The 21,490-nt window shown below is 35.9% G+C and overlaps 2 protein-coding genes across 3 annotated transcripts; both read right to left on the reverse strand.

Moving 5' to 3' along the window:
• Positions 1-7,636: 7,636 nt before the first annotated feature.
• On the reverse strand, positions 7,637-9,958 carry LOC147388260 (defensin-like protein 1). 2 transcript variants are annotated; one of them, XM_086421941.1, is made up of 2 exons: positions 9,800-9,958; positions 7,637-7,987 (listed from the first exon to the last, which is right to left on the reverse strand). In XM_086421941.1, the coding sequence occupies exons 1-2, from the start codon at positions 9,858-9,860 to the stop codon at positions 7,794-7,796; spliced, it is 255 nt and encodes an 84-aa protein (XP_086278067.1). In that variant the 5' UTR covers positions 9,861-9,958; the 3' UTR covers positions 7,637-7,793. The 2 variants fall into 2 exon arrangements, with proteins under 2 accessions (XP_086278067.1, XP_086278068.1); XM_086421942.1 differs by having other exon boundaries at positions 7,637-7,984; positions 9,800-9,940.
• A 1,102-nt stretch (positions 9,959-11,060) lies between these two features.
• On the reverse strand, positions 11,061-20,878 carry LOC147388261 (glyceraldehyde-3-phosphate dehydrogenase GAPCP2, chloroplastic-like). Its single transcript, XM_086421940.1, has 14 exons — positions 20,655-20,878; positions 19,424-19,518; positions 19,255-19,322; positions 19,115-19,153; positions 16,390-16,490; positions 15,173-15,285; positions 14,849-14,948; positions 14,607-14,753; positions 14,240-14,300; positions 12,546-12,643; positions 12,317-12,459; positions 12,094-12,177; positions 11,407-11,496; positions 11,061-11,315 (listed from the first exon to the last, which is right to left on the reverse strand). Exons 1-14 carry the CDS (start codon positions 20,757-20,759, stop codon positions 11,261-11,263), a joined length of 1,299 nt encoding a protein of 432 aa, XP_086278066.1. The 5' UTR covers positions 20,760-20,878; the 3' UTR covers positions 11,061-11,260.
• Between the last annotated feature and the right edge of the window lie 612 nt (positions 20,879-21,490).

The raw sequence follows: 21,490 nt of genomic DNA on the forward strand, positions 1-21,490 counted from the left end.
CACCTTCGAAACCCTCAGCCCTGCAAATATTAGCACAATTGGTGTCGCTGGTACACACTCCATGGAACTTATGACTCTGTGACTGGCATAGCCTATTAGGATGCACTTGCTCCGCACCACCACTACCATCAACCATCATCTCCTCTGTCAAAAAACCAAAAAAAAAAAAATTTACAAAAACACACATATCATTGCAAAACCTTTTTTCTTACTGTAGATATTAATAATACCTCTCCAATTTTATTATTATTTTGCTTTCACCCCCCAAAGAGGATGCAAGTAGTAGGCACTAGCAAATTCTGGTATACTAAATGTAAGAGTTTTAAAGACACTTTTTGAAATGAGTCATGATAATTTGACTTACCCACGTGGCATACTCAATCGACACCCTTGATGTGACAGGTTCAGGAACCGAGATTTGCTCTTCTCTATTTTCCTTGGAATAAATAACTGTACCTTTTTATGGAGAACCGTAGTTCTATCTCCCAATGAGAGTGGATCTACGATTCCTGAACCTATCACGTCAGGTGTATCGATTGAGTATGCCAAGTGGATAAGTCAGATATCACGATTCTTTTAAAAGTACTTATGTGTTAAAGACATTTTTACAATTACCCAAGTGTTTATTACAATGATAATTTTATAAAGGGTTTTGATAATAAGTACATAAGGACATACGTTAAGATGCATTTTTTTTTCTATAATGCCCTAAAAATAGTTTCGCACCCAAAAAAAAAAACCCTCAAATGCTTATTTCTAAGTTATATTTAATGCATCATAACGTGTGCCCTTAGAGCACATGTAAACAAAACCCTTCTATAAAAATATTTAATACCCACAGACTAATATGATTTTCTAAAATTGGCAATTCACATTGATTTTCTTGGTTGCCTTGAGAGATCAATACGACTTAGGGCATCACCATTATCATCAATGAGTCCCACTTGTGGGACCCAATATTGAATGATGATTTCCCTACACGTTCATCATTTCATGCACTATTAGGTGGGGACATCAAGAGTATTATGTTCATGAAGACAGCAATTTCATGCCTCTGGATGACATATCAGCCCAACCCATCAAGCCCACAAAAGATATGATTAGCAAAATATGAGAGAGAGAAAGAGAGAGAGTTATACTATGTGTGAAAAGCAGCAAGATGAGGAAGAGAAGAAACCCTAACGACCTCTTCATATTCATCACTACTTGTGTAAGAAAGAGAGAACTTTTCTTCGATGGGATGAGATTGAACTTCTGAGTGAAGAAGGCTACTTATATAGTATGAGAGTAAGGTTGTAAAGGTGGCGAAGATGTGTAACACGTGCCCAAGATTCCGCATGCAACATCAAACGCCCGTCACTCATTATTATAACAACTGTCTCTCAACTCGAGAATATCATCGCCCAAATGGATTATGTCCTTTTTTTTTTTTTTTTTTTTTTTTTTTTTTTTTTTTTTGTGTGTGTGTGTGTGTCGGGGCGGGGGGGGGGGGGGTATAGAATATTTTTTTTAGGGGATGGTTTATATTCTTCCGAAATTTAATGGGAAGCCATCTGTAATTAAAAAAGAATCGTGATAATCTGACTACCCCATGTGGCACAGTCAATCGACCCTCCTGACGTGACAAGTTTAGGAACCGTACATCTATATGTCTCGGGATACACATTTTTATGGGGAAGTGCAGTTTTGTATCCTTGAGACGTATATATCTACGATTCCCGGACTTATCATGTCAAGAGAGACGATTGAGTGTGCCACATAGGGTAGTCTGATTATCATGATTCATTAAAAAAAAAAAAAACTTACTCAACAAACCTTACTTTAGAATGAGGCTAAATTGATCAACCTAGTAAGATTTCCAATCTTACTAAAGGTGGTTGGACCCACATGGATTATCTTATTGACAATCAACACTAAACTTCAAGATTTCAAGGAAAAACTCAATTAAAAAAATCTTTTTTTTTTTTCTTGATCCAAGGTGTAAAAATGTCATTTATAATCAACAACTAATGACAATGGTTTATTATGACGATTACAAGCTGTTGTTTAGGCCGACACTTTCCCTACTGACTTTATCTATCACAAAGGAAAAATGATGCCAATTTTTTCGACTATTCCTATGATGGTCAGAGCAGTTGTTTTTCGCGCAATTTGACGTAGTGACCCAAATTTAAAATTAAACAGTGAAGATTAACTTTTTTTATCAACATGTTATGAGGGGGTGCAAAGAGTACATACAAAAGCATAAAATCCTAGATGTCTTTTTTTTTTTTTTTTTTTACACTATGTGAGTATGTTAAGCATTTTACTTGTGTGCAAATAGTGCTACCCAGATTATTTTAACATTAGGATTTAGGGAGATTCACCTTCCTTTGGCTTCATCTTCTCTACACATGTAAATTGTAAACATGCTTTTTATATGATTAAGTATTTCTTACAAATAATTATTGAACCAACAATAAATTTTGTGCATGATGGAGTGCAATTGGTAGTGGGTGGTGTGCAACTAGTTGGTCTCTTGAAAGAAGTATGTCAGGTATAAAATATTATTTTGATTAAATTTCTTTCCTTAGTTTAGGATGGGTAAGCGGAACGACCTCAAAGTTGCTTTGCAATGTGTCAAATTTAAATGACAATTTTTTCATTTATTAAACGTTACACATCTCTAAGACAGAACTTGACAATTAAATTTCAAAAGATGTAATCAAGATCTAGATTTTTAATTAGAAGATCAGAAACTCTCATACCATAATAAAATTTGAAATATTTTTATAATCGGAATGAATTTTATCTTGAGTGAGATTCAATTAATTAGAAAAGGGATAAGGTAGAGATATTGGTTGTTACATAATCTCCCAACTGTATAACATATGCATAACTATATTAATAGGATGCACAACAATATTAATATAGTCTAAATATAATATGACAATGTTTGCTTATAATAAAAAAATATATGATAATGTCTCTCAATAGAAACAAATTAAAATATCCTCAGTTACTAATTTGTTATGATTCAACAGTTTGTAGGTCAAGTCGGGAAGAATAGGTTTTAATCTGAAAATCAAACTTTGAAAAAAAAATATATATATATATAAATAATAAATAAAAACAAAACTAAGAGAGGTTGATATCTCTAAAACTTTACTAACGTTTCAGGATATAAATGTTGGGATGGTTTAATAGAAAAAATGGGAACACCACTTAGGAGTTTTTAAGTTCTTAAAAATCATATTTGATCCTTTATGTGTGTTTCAAATGGGTTGATTTATTGCTTAAAAATTAAGATTTTAATCAGTGAGGGTATTTCCCTATGATACTAGAGCAATAATTTTTGTCCCCCGCTCTCCCTTTTCAATTTTTTGTTGATGACATAACCTCTTGACCGGGCCTTCTCATATACTAATTGGAAATGATCTAAATATCATTTTCTTCAATTTCTAACCAAAAACCTTTGAATTTCTCCCTAAAACATTCATCTTCAACTATACAACTAGCCAGAGTTTGCTCCCACTACAAGAAAATCTGGGCTCCGCCCCTACGTATACTCACCGTTTATGATGGATATAAGAGTTGGGAATCAAAATTATACTATGAAAGTTGGTAGCCATTCCCCTCCCGCATACGATTTTTTTTACTACCATCAACTTGGCCGTGTGATAAGGATTGGGATAGAGTTATCTCTACAGTTATGCGTAGTGAAAATTACAAATTGGGTATTGAAAGCCAAAAAAAGAAAAAAAAAATTGAATCACTCTATACTTGGATTTGTTAAAAGAGGTATGTGGATATAAATTAGCAAAAGATGATAGTACGTCCATGTGTTTTGGTTTTGATTTTGATTTTAATTTATATATGTTTTAGATTCTGTTATTTTCATTATTGTAATGAAGCTTCCCAATAATTGGTATCAGAGAAAGGACCAAGTATTATTTTTAATCGGGTCCTCGTCAGTAACCTTTGCGGGCAGTCCCAGCTGGCAGCACTAAACAACTCTCGTCTTTCGATTTGATGTTAGTGTAACAACTTTGTTTCGAAGATATGGGCTTAAAAAAACCCATCCCAATAGCACCTTGAACCAACACTCAATTGTTATGACTTATGACCCGAGGTTTAAGAATCATTCCCTTTAAAACTTTATTCGCTCTTTACTCAAGTAAGATCTCAAATTTATAAAAAGGTTTTAACAAAATGTTTTTAGGATATATACAACTAAAGGGATGGTTTAATAAAATAAAATGTGGGAACCCTGCTTAGGAATTTTTAAATATATTTATAGTACTTTTATAAAAAGCAAATTGATTGTTGTCTTAAATTATTTTTCTTTTATATCCTATACTATACTACTAAATAAAAGGTTCAACCTCTTAATCTTCCCAAACTTAATGTGCATGTTGGATAGTCTATCCAGTACACATGACACGCAAGAGTGAAACCCACAACTTGAGATGCCACTTAGGATATCTTGCGTGCCAAAGAAGGATCTAAGTCGTTTGTTCTAAATTTCTTACGTTTACCATTTCTTATACTTGTTGTAATCCTTTAGATTGAGATATTTCTGAAAAAGAAAGATAACTTTGATCATTGATGTTGTTGTGACGGAGGAGAAAGAAGTTTATAATGGTGAGGAATAGAGATGGAGGGAGACTAAGTTTATTGGGCTTCTAATTTGTGGATCTTAATGTGACAATATTGGTAAATTTGCTATAGTGATCCATTTCTTCGATTATAGATGTTGGAGTAATGGTGGTCATTAGAGTGGACTAAGAAGAGTTCAATAGATGTGAGCATATTTTGGTTGTAGCTTCTATAACAATAATCATGATATTCTTATTCAATTTGTTATTTTTCTTTCCCTTGTGTCCTTTGTTTTAAAAGCACGACTGAATGTTTAGTAAAATAAATCAACCTCATCGACCATCAATGATTAGATGCATGTGATTGTCACTTAGATTTCAAATTAATTAGATCATATATGGTTCAAAAATCTGTCTATGGTCCTGATGTAGCAACGGATTAACTGGTCTCGGGGAAGAGGCACATGCAGATTGCAGGTTGAAGAAGCATCATTGCTGATAAATTTGGGGGTCCAACTAATCAATTGGCAACGAGCGTCCGATGTGGGACTACATTCGATACACCCCGCATGTGTGGGCCGAACTGGAAAATCAAGTGGAGATATGAACTAGGTGTTGTGGAGGAGAGAAAAGCCTGTTCTAATACCATGATAAATTTGGGGGTCCAACTCAAAATCAATTGGCAAGGAGTGACGAGGCCCAAGAGCTTATAAGGAGAGAGACAATGCAATGAGTGTCCAATGTGGGATTAAAGTCAACAATTGCAACATTTTGAAAGAAAAAAATGAAACAGCTTGCATACCTTAGCAGATGCTAGAGGCACCTTTTTGACTAATGAGACAGACATTGATGAAGCAGTTGTGGACATTCAAAGAGATCTTTGTTAAGGATCACCCTCCATGTCAAACTGACTTTGATGACATCATTTACAGAAGACCTATTTCTGCCCAGGATATGATAATTCCCTTGAAAAAGAAGTCATTGATGAGGAGATTGAGATATCTAGGTTTGGATTAAATGGAAACAAAGCTCCTAGTCCAGATGGGCATACTGCCCATTTCTTCCAAAAGTGTTGGACCATGGTGGTTAAGATGCTATAAAGAGTTTCTATAGAAGTGGCAAGATTGTTATGGAAATAAATGCAACTAGCATCTCCCAGTGAACAGCAGCCTCCAAGGTTACTTTTTTCCTCTCCTCTTTGTGTCCTAATGGAGGCTCTATCAGGACTTCTAGATTCAAAGGCTTGGCAATGTCAACTTGGTCCTTTGATATCTCACGTCTGTTTTGCGAATGACTTAATGGTCTTCAAAGGTAATATTGAATTAGCTTCTTCTTCTTTGCAGAGCTAGAAGCCAATGAAAATAAGAGCAAGATATTTTACTCAAATGTGCCATCCAGAACTAAGGAATCCGTAGAGAATTGTCTTCTTTGGAAAAAAGGAACTCTTCTTGTCAAGTACTTAGGCCTACCCCTAACTCCTACCCGGCTAAAGTTCCAAGATTGTCAACCCCTCCTAAACAAGATCCTGTAAGGGAAGATTCCTTAGCTTCGTGGGAAGACTTGAGCTGATCGGAGTAGGCTTGGGCAGCATGCACCTGTATTGGTCCTCATGCTTCTTACCTCCAATGAAAGTTGTCAAGGAAGTGGATAGAATTTGCGTCAAATTCCTATGGGTTGGGCCTGAACTAACCAGCAAAAATCATTCCTATTGGGTTTCAAATGCACTCACAAATGGAATAGAGCCGCAATCTCGAGATAAATGTGGCTTCTAGCTTCCAACAAGACAGCTTATGGACAAGATGGTTGATGAACAACAAATTAAAGAACAAACATTTGTGGTCTATGCCCATTCCTACCAATGCCTCATGGGCATGGAGAAAAATTCTAATGGCTAGAACTGATGTGGTTGGCCATATTCGATATCTCGTAGGGGATGGTCAGAAAACCTCTCTATGGTTAGAGCATTGGCACCCGGAAGGAATCCTTGAAGAGCTGAGATTTGATCCAAGGTTACATCTTTAGGCCAAGGTGAAGGAGCTAATTCAGCATATGATGTTTGGGCTCCTCTTATGCTTTGCTCAAGCTCCCTGACTCACGTTTGGAATCAACTGCACTTGGATGGCCATGAATGGCAGCCTAAAGACACAAAACTGGCTTGTTCAAAGAGGAAGACTTAACCAATATCCAGATGTGTTCTATGCCAAGCTAGCATTGAAAATACTGCTAACTTGTTGATGGAGTGCCATTTCTCTTGGGGTATTTGGGACAAAATTCTTGCAAGATCTCTTTACAGAAGAAATTCCCTCCAATAGGCTGAAGAAATACGATGGATGTGTATGAATTTCAAAGGTCTACATGTTATTACCGAAACGAAGATGTGTGCTTTCATGGCATTCGTGTACAACATCTGGACTGAACGATGTAGGCGCATTTTTGAAAACGAATACCTTCCCCCCCCCCCCCCCCCCCTCTATTAGAAAATGGCTATAACAGAGGATGTTAAGCTCAGACTGGCAGTCCTTAAACCACAAACTATAGACTCACCTTCAACTCGAACCTTTTTCTCTACATGGAACTTCATGTTGTCCTTCTATCACAAGCAGCTGAAAGGATACAAATGGAAGCCCCCTCCTATGGGTGCCTGATGATTCTGTGAGAGGCCTCTTTGGTGGTCGGTCATGGTGCTATCATCAGAAACGAACAAGGCATCCCCCTTGTGGTTTACACAGGTTATACCACAGCAGAGTTCGTCTTATTCCACCCAAGAGTGGAGGAAAATATACACTCAACACTTCCCCTCACCCACAAGAGTGGAAAGATTCGAACCTGTGACCTAAACAAACCTAGTGCTTTGATATCATTAAATTTGAGAGTCCAACTCAAACTCAATTGAATATGAGTGGATAGGCCCAATAGCTTATAAGGAGAGAGACAAAGCAATGAGTGTCCGATGTGGGACTAAACTCAACACTTGTCCTAGAAGTTAAAACCATGTTGGAAACAAGACTTACAAAGAAGTGAAGATAACAAACAATGGAGGGTTATGATTCTCAAAAAAGTAAAGATAATTTGAGATCTATATTACATTTTATTGCAAAAGTACTACATAGGTAATAGGAAGATGTGAACTTTATTTATATATTACTTCTAAAGCAACAACTACTATTACTACTAGTAGCAGTGCAGAAGATTATCCATCCATCCATCCATCTATCATCAACAATTCTTCTCACAAAAGCAGCGACGTCGAAATCCTCGACAATGACCACTGGGGAAACCCTCACTTTTGCAAACGCTACCACAATTATTGTCACTGACACACGCTCCCTTGAATTTATGGCTCTGTGTCTGGCACAGCCTAGTAGGATGCACTTGCTCCATGCCACCACTACCATCAACCATCATCTCTTCTGGAAAAAAAAATGTTACAAAAGCACACATCATTGTATTAGACTATGGTTTTCAAAACTTTCTTCTTTTTTGAGTCGAGATCTTATACACCTAAGTTGGAGGATTCAAACCATCTTCCCATAACTCAAAACATACCACGTAATCAAGAATTTAAAAAATAAATTATAAAAGGGTTTTTGATTACATGACATGTTTTGAGGTGAGGGAGGAGGGTTTCAATTCTCCTCCTATACGCCTTTGGTGTATAGTTGACTTGTCCAATCCATCTCATCTTAATACAGAGAGATTGTTTGGACTCTTCTTCTCTTACACGAATCATTTCAACATCCAAGGCCAACTTTGGATTTTGATTTCATTAATTTCAAGAGTTCTTACAATTTGTACTCTATAATGCTTATAGGGTCATACATTTTTCATGAAAAATATATTATTTTAATTTTTTTCGTAGACACGAAATCCAACAATTAGGAGAACGCTAACATCCAATCCTTCATTCAAAGATTACATTCTCCACAACTTCCATCTTCTAAAAATAACCTTAATTATTTAATTTGTAGTGAAAAGATTAAAAGTGTGCATCTTTTATATTTGAAAAGTGCATGTAAAATGACAACTATCGTAAGAGTCATGTTGGAGTGACTTTAGCGGTGAACACACGGGAGACACCTTGACATGGTAGCGTGCACATGTCCATAGATGCATTTTACTCGTATCTCGGAGAAAATGCATCTACGGGCATGCACGCGCCATCACGTCAAGATGTCCCCACTGAGGTCACTCCAACATTAATCTTATCGTAAATATAAAGGTTGGGTTTATTACACAGTATATACGGGTCAGATTGGCTAACCCACAATTTTGGTGTTTATCTCACAATTACTTAAATATTAATTAAAGATTTCAAAAGTAGGTTTTTCTGAAAAAATTTCCATCCATAAGTCGTGACATCATCCAAAAACATAATTGGATGGTAGATATCAAAATTTCAAAAACTTTCAATAAATTAAAATATATATATACAGGTTTCTGGTCCTTTTTTTTTTTTGAATTTTTTTCATAAATCCGATACACACCATGAATTCTAGAGGGATGACGTATTATTTTTCCAACATGGGACTTTGTATCCCTTAAGTTTTCTATTAATTTTTTATTTTGTGATATTTATTTTGGGATTACAATTTAATATGAAACTCAAATTTAAAATATTTATTACATCATAAGAAACAATATGCAAACTAAATCATAACACGGCTAATGTCAGACAAACAACATGAAAGCTAATCTGACTCAAGATTTATCGTTACAAGGTCAAGAAAATTTTAATTCAGAATTTATAAACCAAATTTATGGTAGCTAAACAGATCAAAAGAGTTTTAAAGAAAGTTTTTTTTTAAGTACTTGACATTTTTTTAGAAGAATTCATAATATTTATTATTATTATAATGATGTATATATATATACCCAAGTCCCAAAGACTGATGTGATTTTCTAATTTAGCTAAGAGTGGTGATAATCTCCCTACCCCCATGTGACAAACTTAGTCGACTATTTGAAGTGACAAGTTCGAAAATTGTTGATCAGTACTCCTCCTCGGTATACACGTTTCCACCAGGATACATTTTTTTTATTTATGGGAAAGTGCAATTGTGTATACCAAGGAGCACAGATCAACGGTTTCCGAGCTTGTCCAGTCGGGATATACACGAATAGCTAAATATGTGTTCTCGATGAATCAGCCCAACCCATCAAAAGCACATAAGATATGAGTAGCAAAATGTGAGAGAGAGAGAGAGAGAGAGATACGAACTTACGATAAGGGAAAAGCAGCAAAATGAGGAAGAAAAGAAACCCTAATGACCTCTCCATATTCATCACTATTTCTTTGAGAAAGAGAACTTTTCTTTGATGGGATGAAATTGAAGAGTGAAGAAGAAAGCTACAGAGGAATTATATTTATAGTAAGAGAGTAGTGTTGTTAAGGTGGCAAAGATGTGTAACACATGGCGAAGATTCCGCATGCAACATCAAACACTCGTCATCCACTGTTATGACAAGTGGTGGGTTCAATTTGATTCTTATACAACAAGTGGATGGTCACCAAATGTTAGGTATAAAATACTTTTTTTTTTTTTTACTACCATCAACATGTCCGTGTGGTAAGGATTGGGATAAAGTTACCTCTACAATTTTGCTTTGTGATCTCGTTATTGTTATTTCATTATAGTAATTAAGATTAAAATCTAATTTATATCTTAGTGAGCGGTCCCAACTGGCTGCACTAAAGAACCCTATTTCAGTTTGATGTTAGGGTTCTAAACCCCACCCTACAATTAACAGTTTTACTTCGGCTTTGTAAAGATGAAACTTAAAAACCCAGCCCAACAGGACCTTGAACCCAAGCCAGGGAGGCCAAAACCTAATTGATCCAGACCGGCCGAGATGAAACAGAGGGAGCGAATCTTAGAAGCCACACCATACCCCAATAGGACCTTGAACCCAAGCCAGGCAAGACAACACCTAATTGACCCGACGCGGCCCAGCCGAGGATCACATTCAGTGAGATGAAAGAGAGAGTTAGCGAATCTTTTAGAAGTCACACCACCTCTCTTGCTAAAAAAAAAACCATGCCTTTCTTTTATATGTTTTGGTCCATACAAAATAGGGTTTAGGGCAGTCAACGGATCGGATCGGACCCAAAATCCACTCCATTCTTATAAAGATAACTTTGATATAAATTGAGGATTTGGATTTGAATAGAAATCCCATTTGATAACCATTCAACTAGGATAACCCATAATGAATATTTTGTATATCAAATTGGGGGACACGACGTGACTCATTGGATCAAATTTGTATCCTAATATTGAAATCCAATGAAAAACCAATCCAATACTTATTGTATTGGTCTCCGGTCCATTGACAGCCTCGTCTTAAAGATCTAAGCATTCACATTGTTCCAATCTTCAAATTATATGTTTTTTTTCAAACTCCTTTAAAAGTTGCATCAGGCTTGCATTGCCAACTTAAAGAGAGAATGATGATGGAGTTGACATTCAAAAGTACTGACATATATAGAGGAAATATAGTTATTATTGAACCAAGATATTTGAATCTCATGTGTTATGTTTAACAACCACCAATGCCAGAAAACAAAATCAACGAGCCATTAAGCCCAATTGAGATTCTACCATCTAAAATACATTATCATATTCGTCACAATGGACGGAACTCACCATAAATTCAACAGCAACAACCCAAATTCATACAGTACTTCAGTTGTTGGCAGCGACCAAAGCCATGTGTTCGATCAGATCCAACACTCGGTTGCTGTTATAAAAAAAACATGTAAAAGCTACATTTTAGACCACCAAGAGAAAGAGAAAAGAGAGAGAGAGAGAGAGAGAGTGTGTGTGTGTACCTGTAACCCCACTCGTTGTCATACCACGAAACAAGCTTCATGAAGGAGGAGCTCAAGCCTATGCCGGCCTTGGCATCAAAAATGCTTGACCTGGAAATAATAGCCCAAAAACAATATTAGATAGGGATCTCAATCATGAATAAAAAAGCCTTATCCCCCCCCCCCCCCCACCCAATAAGTTGGGGTCAGCCAAACAAATCTTGCTTCCTCCATTCCACTCTGTTCAAAGTCAAGTCTTATGTTGTTGAGAGTGTGTCCAAATCAACTTTCAGTGTCTCTATATGCATCCTTTTGGATCTTCCTTTAGCACTTTTAGAGCATCCAACTAGAATATTTCTTCACAATGGGGCTGTAATCGGCCTTCATTAAACATGTCCAAACCATCTCAAACAGCTTTCTCCTAGTTTTATCAACTCTTTATATTATTTTTTTCGAATGAGTCCTCCATTTCTAATTTTATCTTTCATAATCTTTCGACTCGTCTATCTCAACGTCGTATTCTATGTCACCTCTCCCCCTCCACCAACAAACCAAGCAGTGAATCTCAAATATAGGATTGAAAAACTTGTTTGAGTGGGAGAATAACATATCCATATTAGCCAATATGGCAGCAAATCTCATTAGTTACCAAGACCTGAAACCTGCATTTTTGTTAAGCTAAGGAGTGCTTAGATAAGAATTTTATACCTTGAGTCGCCAACAAAATCACTGGAAACGACATCCTCGTCCGTGTATCCAAGGATGCCTATCAATGGACCCTCTGATGCATACCTGGGGATGGGAGAAAATTACAAGGTTGGTCGACTGTGTATATAGAAATGTATTAAAAAATTAATAGTAGAAATGACAAATATGACATAAGAATTCTATTTGAACAATTAAAAATGAAAGGGTAGAGGAAACTAGTTACTTTATGGCTGCTTTGACATCTTCGTATGAAGCTCTTTTCTCTAGTCGGCAAGTTAGGTCCACGACTGAAACATTTGGTGTTGGGACACGGAAGGCCATACCAGTGAGCTTGCCATTGAGTTCTGGAAGAACTTTTCCAACAGCCTACACAACCCCAAAAGCAAAATCATAACTCCCATACAAAACATCAACAAAAAGAAGAATTGTTTTTAAGTTATTCCAAGTAATACCTTCGCAGCACCGGTTGAACTGGGGATGATGTTTTGTGCAGCTCCACGCCCCCCTCTCCAATCCTTCATTGAAGGACCATCTACGGTCTTCTGTGTTGCTGAACACAAAAAGCAAAACTGTGTTACTAGGGATGCAACTTGGCAAGACCCTACCCGAACTCGGGGCAGATTTGAGTTGATATTTTTTGGAGATTGGGATGCATTTGAGCTCAAACTATCAAGCCTGATCAAAAATCAGATTGGACTCAGGTTCAGGCTTTGGTTAACCCAGCCCAACCCGCAGGAATTTCACCCATGTTAGCATGATCAAGTGTTCACACTTCCACCCAAAAACTGATTAAAAGAAGAAAAATAAATAATAAAAAATTCTGAAAGTCTACTCTTCCAAAAGTATGCACGTAGATGAGGTAGTGAGTAAACATGCAAAGTAGAAGAGTGTGAGAGGGCAAATTCTGAAGTCTACTCTTCCAAAAGTTCGAGGTAGATTGGGGCTTGTCTAGTTTGCTTCTTGAGTAACGCAAAAGAGTGTATTGCAGCCTATTCGAAGAGAGGGTGAATTCTATGGGGTTTGTTGAGGGTATATTTTCCTCCACTCTTGTGTGTCATACCCCAATTAAACCCCCCATGACCCCCTTATATTTATAGTTCTCCCTCTCTCCAACAGATTGGTCTTTTGGAGTAGTTGGTTGGTTAACATTGTATCAAAACACTAGGTTCGTATAGGTCATGGGTTTGTATCCTTCCACCCTTATGGGTGAGGGGGAGTGTTGAGTGTGTATTTTCCTCCACTCTCGGGTGGGTCATACCCCAGTTAAGCCCCATGAGGGCCGTGATCTTATATTCATAGTTCTCCCCCTCTTCAACAGATCCGTCTTTTGGAGTAGTTGGCTGGTCAACATGGTATCAGAACGCTAGGTTCGTATGGGTCATGGGTTCAAATCTTTTCACCCTTATGGGTGAGGGGGAGTGTTGAGTGTGTAATTTCCTCCACTCTCGGGTGATACCCCAGTTAAGTCCCATGACCCTCTTATATTCATAGTTCTCCCCCTCTCCGATAGATCGGTCTTTTGGAGTAGTTGGTCGGTTAACATGGTATCAGAGCGCAAGGTTCATATAGGTCACAGGTTCGAATCTTTCCACCTTTATGGGTGAGGGGGGGTGCTGAATGTGTATTTTCCTCCACTCTCGGGTGTGTCATTACCCCAGTTAAGCACCGTGATCCAATATATTCATAATTCTCCTCCTCTCCATCAGATTGGTCTTTAGGAGTAGTTGGTTGGTTAACAGAGTTTACTCCGGTTTGAAATATTTTATAGAGTTTAGTAGGATAGGCATTGTAGGCCCTTTCAAGGCAAGTAAAAGAATACATCAACATTGTTTGAAATATAGCCCTTTTGTATCACTGGTCAGTGGTTTTAAAGAGTGTATTGGGTTATTCTATGAAGATTTAGACTTCAGATAGGATTCTGTAGTGCATAGAAGGTCGTTGTTTAGAGTTGCTTTTTTTTATTTCTGTTGCTGTTTGTATCCACTTCCGCTTTGTAATCTTTTCTCTGCTTTTAATATGATCTTATAAATACATACATTAGACCCTCAACACTACTGAACTTCTGTATCTATATAAATGTGGAGCCATGTGTGCATCTATGGTGTATGGGTGTGTGTGGGTGTGTGAGAGAGAGAGAGAGAGAGACCTGTGGTTGCATGCACAGTTGTCATTAGACCTTCAACAATGCCAAACTCCTCATGGACCACCTGCAAGACACAATAAATTATAAACAGGTATCATGCGATTGTGACAACCTTGTCTAAAACTAAGGGTCCAGAATCCAGATGCAAATCAAGGGCAGCATTAAATAATTTTAAAATAAAAAACAGAAATTATACATTTTTTTAAAGTATACTACCAAATCTATGAAAGAAAACACAATGCAGCATATGGATTTACATAAAAAGTGGAAGGCACAAATTATGTTCTTTCATCAATTGCTAATACCATCAATAAGCGCTGAAAATCAACAATACACCCAGAATTTTTTAAGTTTTAGAATGCAGTAAAACCTTGGCAAGAGGAGCAAGACAATTGGTGGTACAGCTGGCATTAGAAACAATGTTCATGCTCGGCTTGTATGAACCCTCATTCACTCCCACCACAAACATAGGAGCATCGGCAGATGGGGCTGATATTACCACCTTCTTGGCACCACCCTATTGAAGCAAAACACAAAGACTGGTAAGAATATTTGGAGAGAGAGAGAGAGAGCACAAAAAAACTAACTACATAAGCTGAATCCACGACTGACCTTTATATGTGATGATGCCTTGTCTATTGTGGTAAAAACCCCAGAAGATTCAACAACATAATCGGCCCCATAATCTCCCCAAGGAATCTCTGCTGGATCCCTGAATAAATTTAAGTTATTAATATTTCCAATAGATCAAACTTCTTGGTAATGATCTCAGAACCAGAATAAGAATACCAGTACAGGATTATTCATATGTCATGCAAGTAATTAGTAGATTACTGACACATGTTCACCGCCCTGAACAGAATCTTTCCCAATATGGCAATAGAAATTTAATTCTCTATATTAAAATATAGAAAGAAACTATCATCAAAGCCCTACCTTTTACTCGTAACTTTAATTTGCTTCCCATTGATTTCCAAAGTAGAGCCATCAACAACCTTAATAGTTCCTTTAAAAACTCCATGGGTTGAATCATACTTGAACATGTAAGCCTAGAAAGAAAAGGAAAAAAAACAAGTACATTCATCAAACTTTGCTCATAAATTTTAAGGATTCTTAATTTGTGAACTGGAAACCAATTCTACATTTCACACAAAAAAATAAATAAAGAAGAAGTAGAACTACGAGCATCTAAGCCGAAAATAATCCCTAACTAGGAAACAGGCCAACTCTTGCACTGCTCCAAAGGTATTTGCTTGTCATCCAAAATTTAATTAATGCAGTGTGCAGTCCCTTACCACCTTCATATGATGCATTTGCATAACCTCATTATGTACCCTTTTATGTAATAGACAACCCTTTCTTAGAAAGGCCAATTTCGTCATAACCCTAAGACACTTCACATAAAATACCACTCAGCCCTTTAATTAGGGAAACAACATAAGAAAGAGGTGTTATACATCATTATCCCCAAATACAAGTATTCATGTTGAGGTGACACTGGTATACATAACAGGGGTATGCTATCGGTGTACTTTTAGTATAATACCACTCATCCCTTTAATTTGGGAAAATAGTATAACAAAAAGGTGCGTTAAAGCTTTATATCGTTGTTACCAAATCCAAGGACTCACATTGTGGTGGTATACTGGTGTAAGGTACCACTAGAGCTGTAACATACAGTTTCCGCTTTTGGAAATGACAGGAAATATCTGTCCAATTAATTAGGGGATGGCGAATGAAGGCTCCAGCTGCCATTCAGCATAAGCACATCATGTACTGAAACTGATCTGAAAAACAAACAAAAGCACACACACACACACACACTTAAGCTAACCCGACAAACACACTACATACTTTAATACCAGATTCCACTAACTATAGCAGGTGTTTGAACAGGTGAAATTTAACCCAGAAAAAAGAAAGAAAGAAAGAAAAGAAAGAAGACCACAAACTGCTTAAAAATATTTCCAGAGTTTCGAGGAACAATTTCGAGGGAAAAACTCTTAAGAATTAAACTAGCAAACCTATTTATCACTAAAGACACCTTAACATAGTGATCTGTTGGTATAACTTAGCTCCATTGACATCAGCAAAAACCAAAAAAAAAAAGGCGGGTTAGTCAGGTGGGGAGGTGTAAACAAAAAATTGCTCACCATGTACTTGGCATCAATAAATGGATCATTGACTGCTACCACTTCAATATCATCCCTAGCTGTCGCTACACGTAAGACCAACCTTCCAATACGACCAAAACCTGCATGATATAAAAAATTTATCTTAGAAATTTAAATTGAAGATTGGAAAAAAAAACAAATATTTTATGCTCTTAGGATTTCAAATAAGATGCATGATTTCAATGCGATGTTTTGAGATAAACCAACTCCTAGACCTTTTTTTATTACTACTAGGATCAAAAGGTGTCATAGCTAGATCACAATTAAATAGTTCAAAGTTCTTAATGTAACTGAGTTAGTGTTATCCTCAATAGGATTTGTTGTCATAAGTTGTAAGAATAAACCTAAAAATTATGGGATTTTTGTGACAGCATGGGCTATTGGAACCCATATTCACTGGGGTGTAATCTAATTCCTAGTTGTTCCCACTTGGTAGAAATAAGAAATAGAGAATCAAACTTTGCATTCGTTATTATAACTTAATTTTGAATATAACAAAACTTTATAAAATACACCTATTTGACCTAGTTCATGTGTTGTTCAAGTCTTTTTTATGAGGATTTATAGTCCCACATTGCCTGCAAAGGAAGCACTCAAAAGTGTGAGCTTTATAAGCCATTTAAGTGAGTGTCTTGACAAGCTCTAGACAAGTGGTGTAGAGAGAGTGAGAGACCACAAGCATGCTTGCAGGCTATGCAACACCACGCCAGGCTTGGGTATGGGCACTTGTGCAGACTATGGGGTTGTAGGGCCATATGTGGGATGTACAATATAATAAATTCTTCCACATAAATTCTTCTTGAGTCCTTTATAGAACTGTAAGAAGTCAACGACTTTGGGGAGTGTTTTAAAGTTATTATCTAATGTGGAAGGTGTGCTGCAATTCGTCCCAAATCTCTTTCTGAAAAAGGGTAATGGTTTGCCGTTGTTCAACCTAACCTTCTGGCTCTACTTGATCTATATAGTCAGAGAACACAAGAATTGCTAACAGATCTTGTTACAACTCTCGTAAGTTTCCATTGCTTCCCTATCATTTTTTGTATAACTTTCGAATGCTACCACAGTTTAGTTAGCTACTTCTCTAAAATCATATTGGTGTCAAGCTTATCAAAAGCATGAGGCATAACTTTTGTTTGGCAAAGCTTTTTTTTCTTAAAATTTATATACTTGATACCTTTATATTTATTATAGTTTTAGAAAATGTTATTGAAAAAAAAAAAAATTGGAATACATTTCTGACTGTAAATTCATCTATTGCATGGGTTTTAGTCTTTTAGAAACTTGATGTATTTCAAGTTTCAGATTGTGAAAATCTTAGAAAAAAAAATTGTAAGTAATAACTTTTTTATTAATTTTGCAGTATTTGTTGCTACCGAAGGTGGTAAAAAAGATAAGAAAATGATTAAGAGTATCTTAATAGGTATAGCAAAGTTGATTTTAAAAGAAAAGAAACAAAACAATAGGAGGAATTGAATGGTCTGGATGAAGTTTGGGTTCTTCTTTAAAAAATAATCCACATAAAAACAAGGATTTTGGGATATTTAATTTGTAAAAGGGATTGTATAAGTGTTAGTTTTAGTTTTGGGGCTTTAGTTGACTAACTTTAGAAGAGAAGAATTAATAAAGAGAGCAAAAAATGATCGTATCATGCAGGGGACACTCGAAGCATCGCCTTTCGTTGCCTAGGCCTCACCTTTTGGTGCCTTTGTATTTCAGCACCTAAAGGAGGCGAAGTGACTTGGCCTTGCTTGACAATGCCGAGTGCCTAATGGAGAGCCTAGAGAAGGCGAGGCGATTTGGCCCCACATCGCAACGCCGAGCACCTAGTAAAGCACCATTTGCGCCTTCGATAACACTGATTGGTTGAACTGTAAATATCCCTTGAACCCCAAGAAAAGGAACACTAGGACGCTAACATCATCATACCCTTTGAAAAAGCCTATTACAAGATAGTCCATAAATGATTATATTAATTTTTCCTATTTTGTAATCTTAATAATATTGCTATTTTCTAGTACTGTGATCAACATCTAAGGCTTCTAGGAGTCGTGTCAAACATAATGTACCCATGTCAACATCAATACAAGTGTTCTATCCTTTTTACATAGGTTGAAAGTAATTGATTAAGGAGGTTCCAATATCCTTGGAGCCTTATTGATCCTCGGAAATTTTTTGTTTTTATCCTTGTTTTCTGTGTATTCAGTTTTTAATCATAGCTATTTACAAAGATAAGTTCTAAAAGTTTGCTTAGAGTAGCAAGGAAGCAAATGACATGTTGACCAATTGAAACAAAGTACAAAGCATTCCTTTATGCAATCTAGATAGGAAATGGCAAAGCCTACTGATAAATTAGATCAAAAGGTAGCAACTAAAAAATAATTTGGCAAGATGGTTTTGCTAAACCAGCCCCAATAGCCCATGGGATAGTAAAACATTAAAATACCGTTCAAAACAACACACTTTTTGTAGCACCAACGACATAACAAACTGCATCCTTTTTAATACCACTGGTAAGTAACAATTTTTTTTCCCTAAACTCACTAACACTAAATAATATCTATTTCAAGAAGATTTTCAAAACATAATGAAGATGAGCCAAAAAAAAAAAAAAAACTCCTTCACATCACACATCAAAAATTTTAAATAAAACGAACATAAAGTATATAAGCTAAAAATAAACATAATCAGAAGAAAGAAACCATACCGTTGATCCCAATCTTTGTCTTCCCACTGCTCCACGATTCTAAAAAAACAAAAAAAAACAACAACAAAAAAACATAAAATGCAAAAGCTTTGCCAACTTCGAGGAAAATTACAAGAGAATTGTGAAAACATGGTTCTCACTCTGAACTGTTGGGGGAATCTCCGTAGCCGTAGCTCTGATTGGCTGAATTCTTTTGGTGGTGGAATTCCTGCATATTTCAGATAAGGAAGATACGAGTTCAGTATCAAAATAAAAAAAATAAAACAATAAAATATATAACTAAACAATTGAAAGGATTGATTACTCAACTGTAGAGAAGATGATTCTGCAGAAACAGCTGTACCAAATATACTCGTTTGAATCCTTGCAGATTTCAGACTGCGACTAATGCCGCTGAAAGATATCTGAGGACAAACAAATTCAAAACACAGAATAAACAGATCAGAACATAAAGAAAAATCTCAAATTTCAAAAATAACAAAGAAAGAAAGCAATCCTTCCAAGAACGAATACAGAAATCATTAAAAACTGATTAAAAACATAAAAATAGGACTAAAGCATGAAAATTTCAACAGAAATGTTTCAGAACTGAACATCAAAATATTCATGAACTCAAAAATAAGGTATAAAAGTCATTAAAAACATACTAAAAACAACAAAAAAAAAATTAGGATTAAACTATGAAAATCTCTTCCCTCATCATCAAAAATCACCTTGAATCGTTCATGAACTCGAAAATAAGGTACAAAATTCATTGAAAAAAAAATTAGAATAAAAGTACGAAAATTTATTCCAAAATGTTTTAGTCTCGGTACTTCTCATCGAAAGTCACCTTGAATCGTTCATGAACTAAAAATTAGGACAGCTCATCATAAACAGATTAAAAACAAAAAAAATAGGATTAAAGTAAGAAAATTTCTTCTGAACTTCAACACTCATCATCCAAAGTCGTCTTAAATCGTTCATGAACTTCAAAATAAGGTGTAGATGTCATTAAAAACAAAAAAATCAGGATAAAATATTAAAATCTCCTCCAAAATGTTTCAGTTTCAGTACTTATCGCTGAAGTCACCTGAATCATTCATGGACTCGAAAATATGATATAAAGGTGATTATAAACAGATTAAAAACAAAAAGTAGGATTGAAGTATGAAAATTTATTTCGAACTTCAGCAATCGTCATCAAAAGTCATCTTAAATCGTTCATGAACTCGAAAATAAGGTACATAGATCCTCAAAAACAGATTAAAAACAAAAAATCAGGATACAAATATGAAAATCTCTCCCGAAATGTTTCAGTTTCAGTACTTATCATCGAAAGTCACCTTGAATCGTTCATGAACTCCAAAATAAGATATAAAGTTCATTATAAACAGATTAAAAACTTAAAAATAGGATTAAAGTGTGAAAAAATCTACCAAATTTCAGCACTCATCATCGAAAATCATCTTGAATTCGAAAATAAGGTACAGATGTCATAAAAAAAACAGATAAAAAAATATATAAATCAGGATAAAAATATGAAAATCTCCAAAGACACCTTGGATCGTTCATGAGCTCGAACTCCGCAATCAATCCGAGGAACCTCAACTCGAGATCTTTCGATCAGAGGAGATGCAGATCTGACGAGAGCAGAGAGCGCCATTTCCAGACCAGTTTTCTCTCCTCAGATCTATCGATCAAAACGAAACCCTAAAAATCAAAGAGAAGAGAAGACGGTGAAGAGGACGCAAAGGCCACAAGAGGAGTTTTTAAATTCGCAGAGGTTGCGGAGACACTTATGTTTTCTTGAGGGGTTAGGTGGCGTTTTCTCTCACAGATCTCTCGTTTCTCTCTCCGTATTTGGATTTGTCGTTTTGTACTGAGCTGGCATCGGTGACAAAGCACTTTAGTAAGCCACGGCAGATATTTTAAGATTTTTTTTTAACTGTGATTTAGAAATTGAGCATGACCCTCTATGCTTTAGTGAATTCTTGAGATACTCACGTGTTTTTAAAATGTAACTTGAATGTCCTAAATGCCCTCATCTTCGATCTTAAACTTAAAATTCTTGATTTTTTTTTTTTTTAAAGTAATCGAGGATTAAAACTATTAAGATGTCTCCGAATTATTCTTGACTTACTAGATTATTTATGTAATTTTTTAAATTGGGATAGTTGGGATTTTCTAGATTATTCTTATAATCCTCTAGATTATGATAGTTGTGACTTTCTAGATTATTCTTACAATCTTTTATAAGAGGATAATTGGGACTTTCTAAATTATTCTTGTAATGCCTATAAATATCTTATTGGGACATTTGTAATAACCATCTAAGAATTCTCAATCAAATAAGATCCTTACAAAAACAGACCCCTACCAGTAATTTAACTAAAA

Source organism: Akebia trifoliata, chromosome 13, assembly GCF_017979445.1.
Source record: "Akebia trifoliata isolate Shusen 1 chromosome 13, ASM1797944v1, whole genome shotgun sequence".
NCBI classification, from domain to species: domain Eukaryota; kingdom Viridiplantae; phylum Streptophyta; class Magnoliopsida; order Ranunculales; family Lardizabalaceae; genus Akebia; species Akebia trifoliata.

What these genes read in the sequence shown, in the direction of transcription:
- LOC147388260 (XM_086421941.1), bottom strand. Translation starts at nt 9,860, where the DNA reads ATGAATATGGAGAGGTCATTAGGGTTTCTTTTCTTCCTCATTTTGCTG. An exon ending in TTTGCTGCTTTTCCCTTATC is followed by an intron (nt 7,988 to 9,799) that starts GTAAGTTCGTAT and finishes TTTTTTTTCCAG; the next exon opens with AAGAGATGATGGTTGATGGT.
- LOC147388261 (XM_086421940.1), bottom strand. Translation starts at nt 20,759, where the DNA reads ATGGCGCTCTCTGCTCTCGTCAGATCTGCATCTCCTCTGATCGAAAGA. An exon ending in GCAGAATCATCTTCTCTACA is followed by an intron (nt 19,323 to 19,423) that starts GTTGAGTAATCA and finishes TGAAATATGCAG; the next exon opens with GAATTCCACCACCAAAAGAA. An exon ending in GATTTTGTTGGCGACTCAAG is followed by an intron (nt 11,497 to 12,093) that starts GTATAAAATTCT and finishes TATTATTTCCAG; the next exon opens with GTCAAGCATTTTTGATGCCA.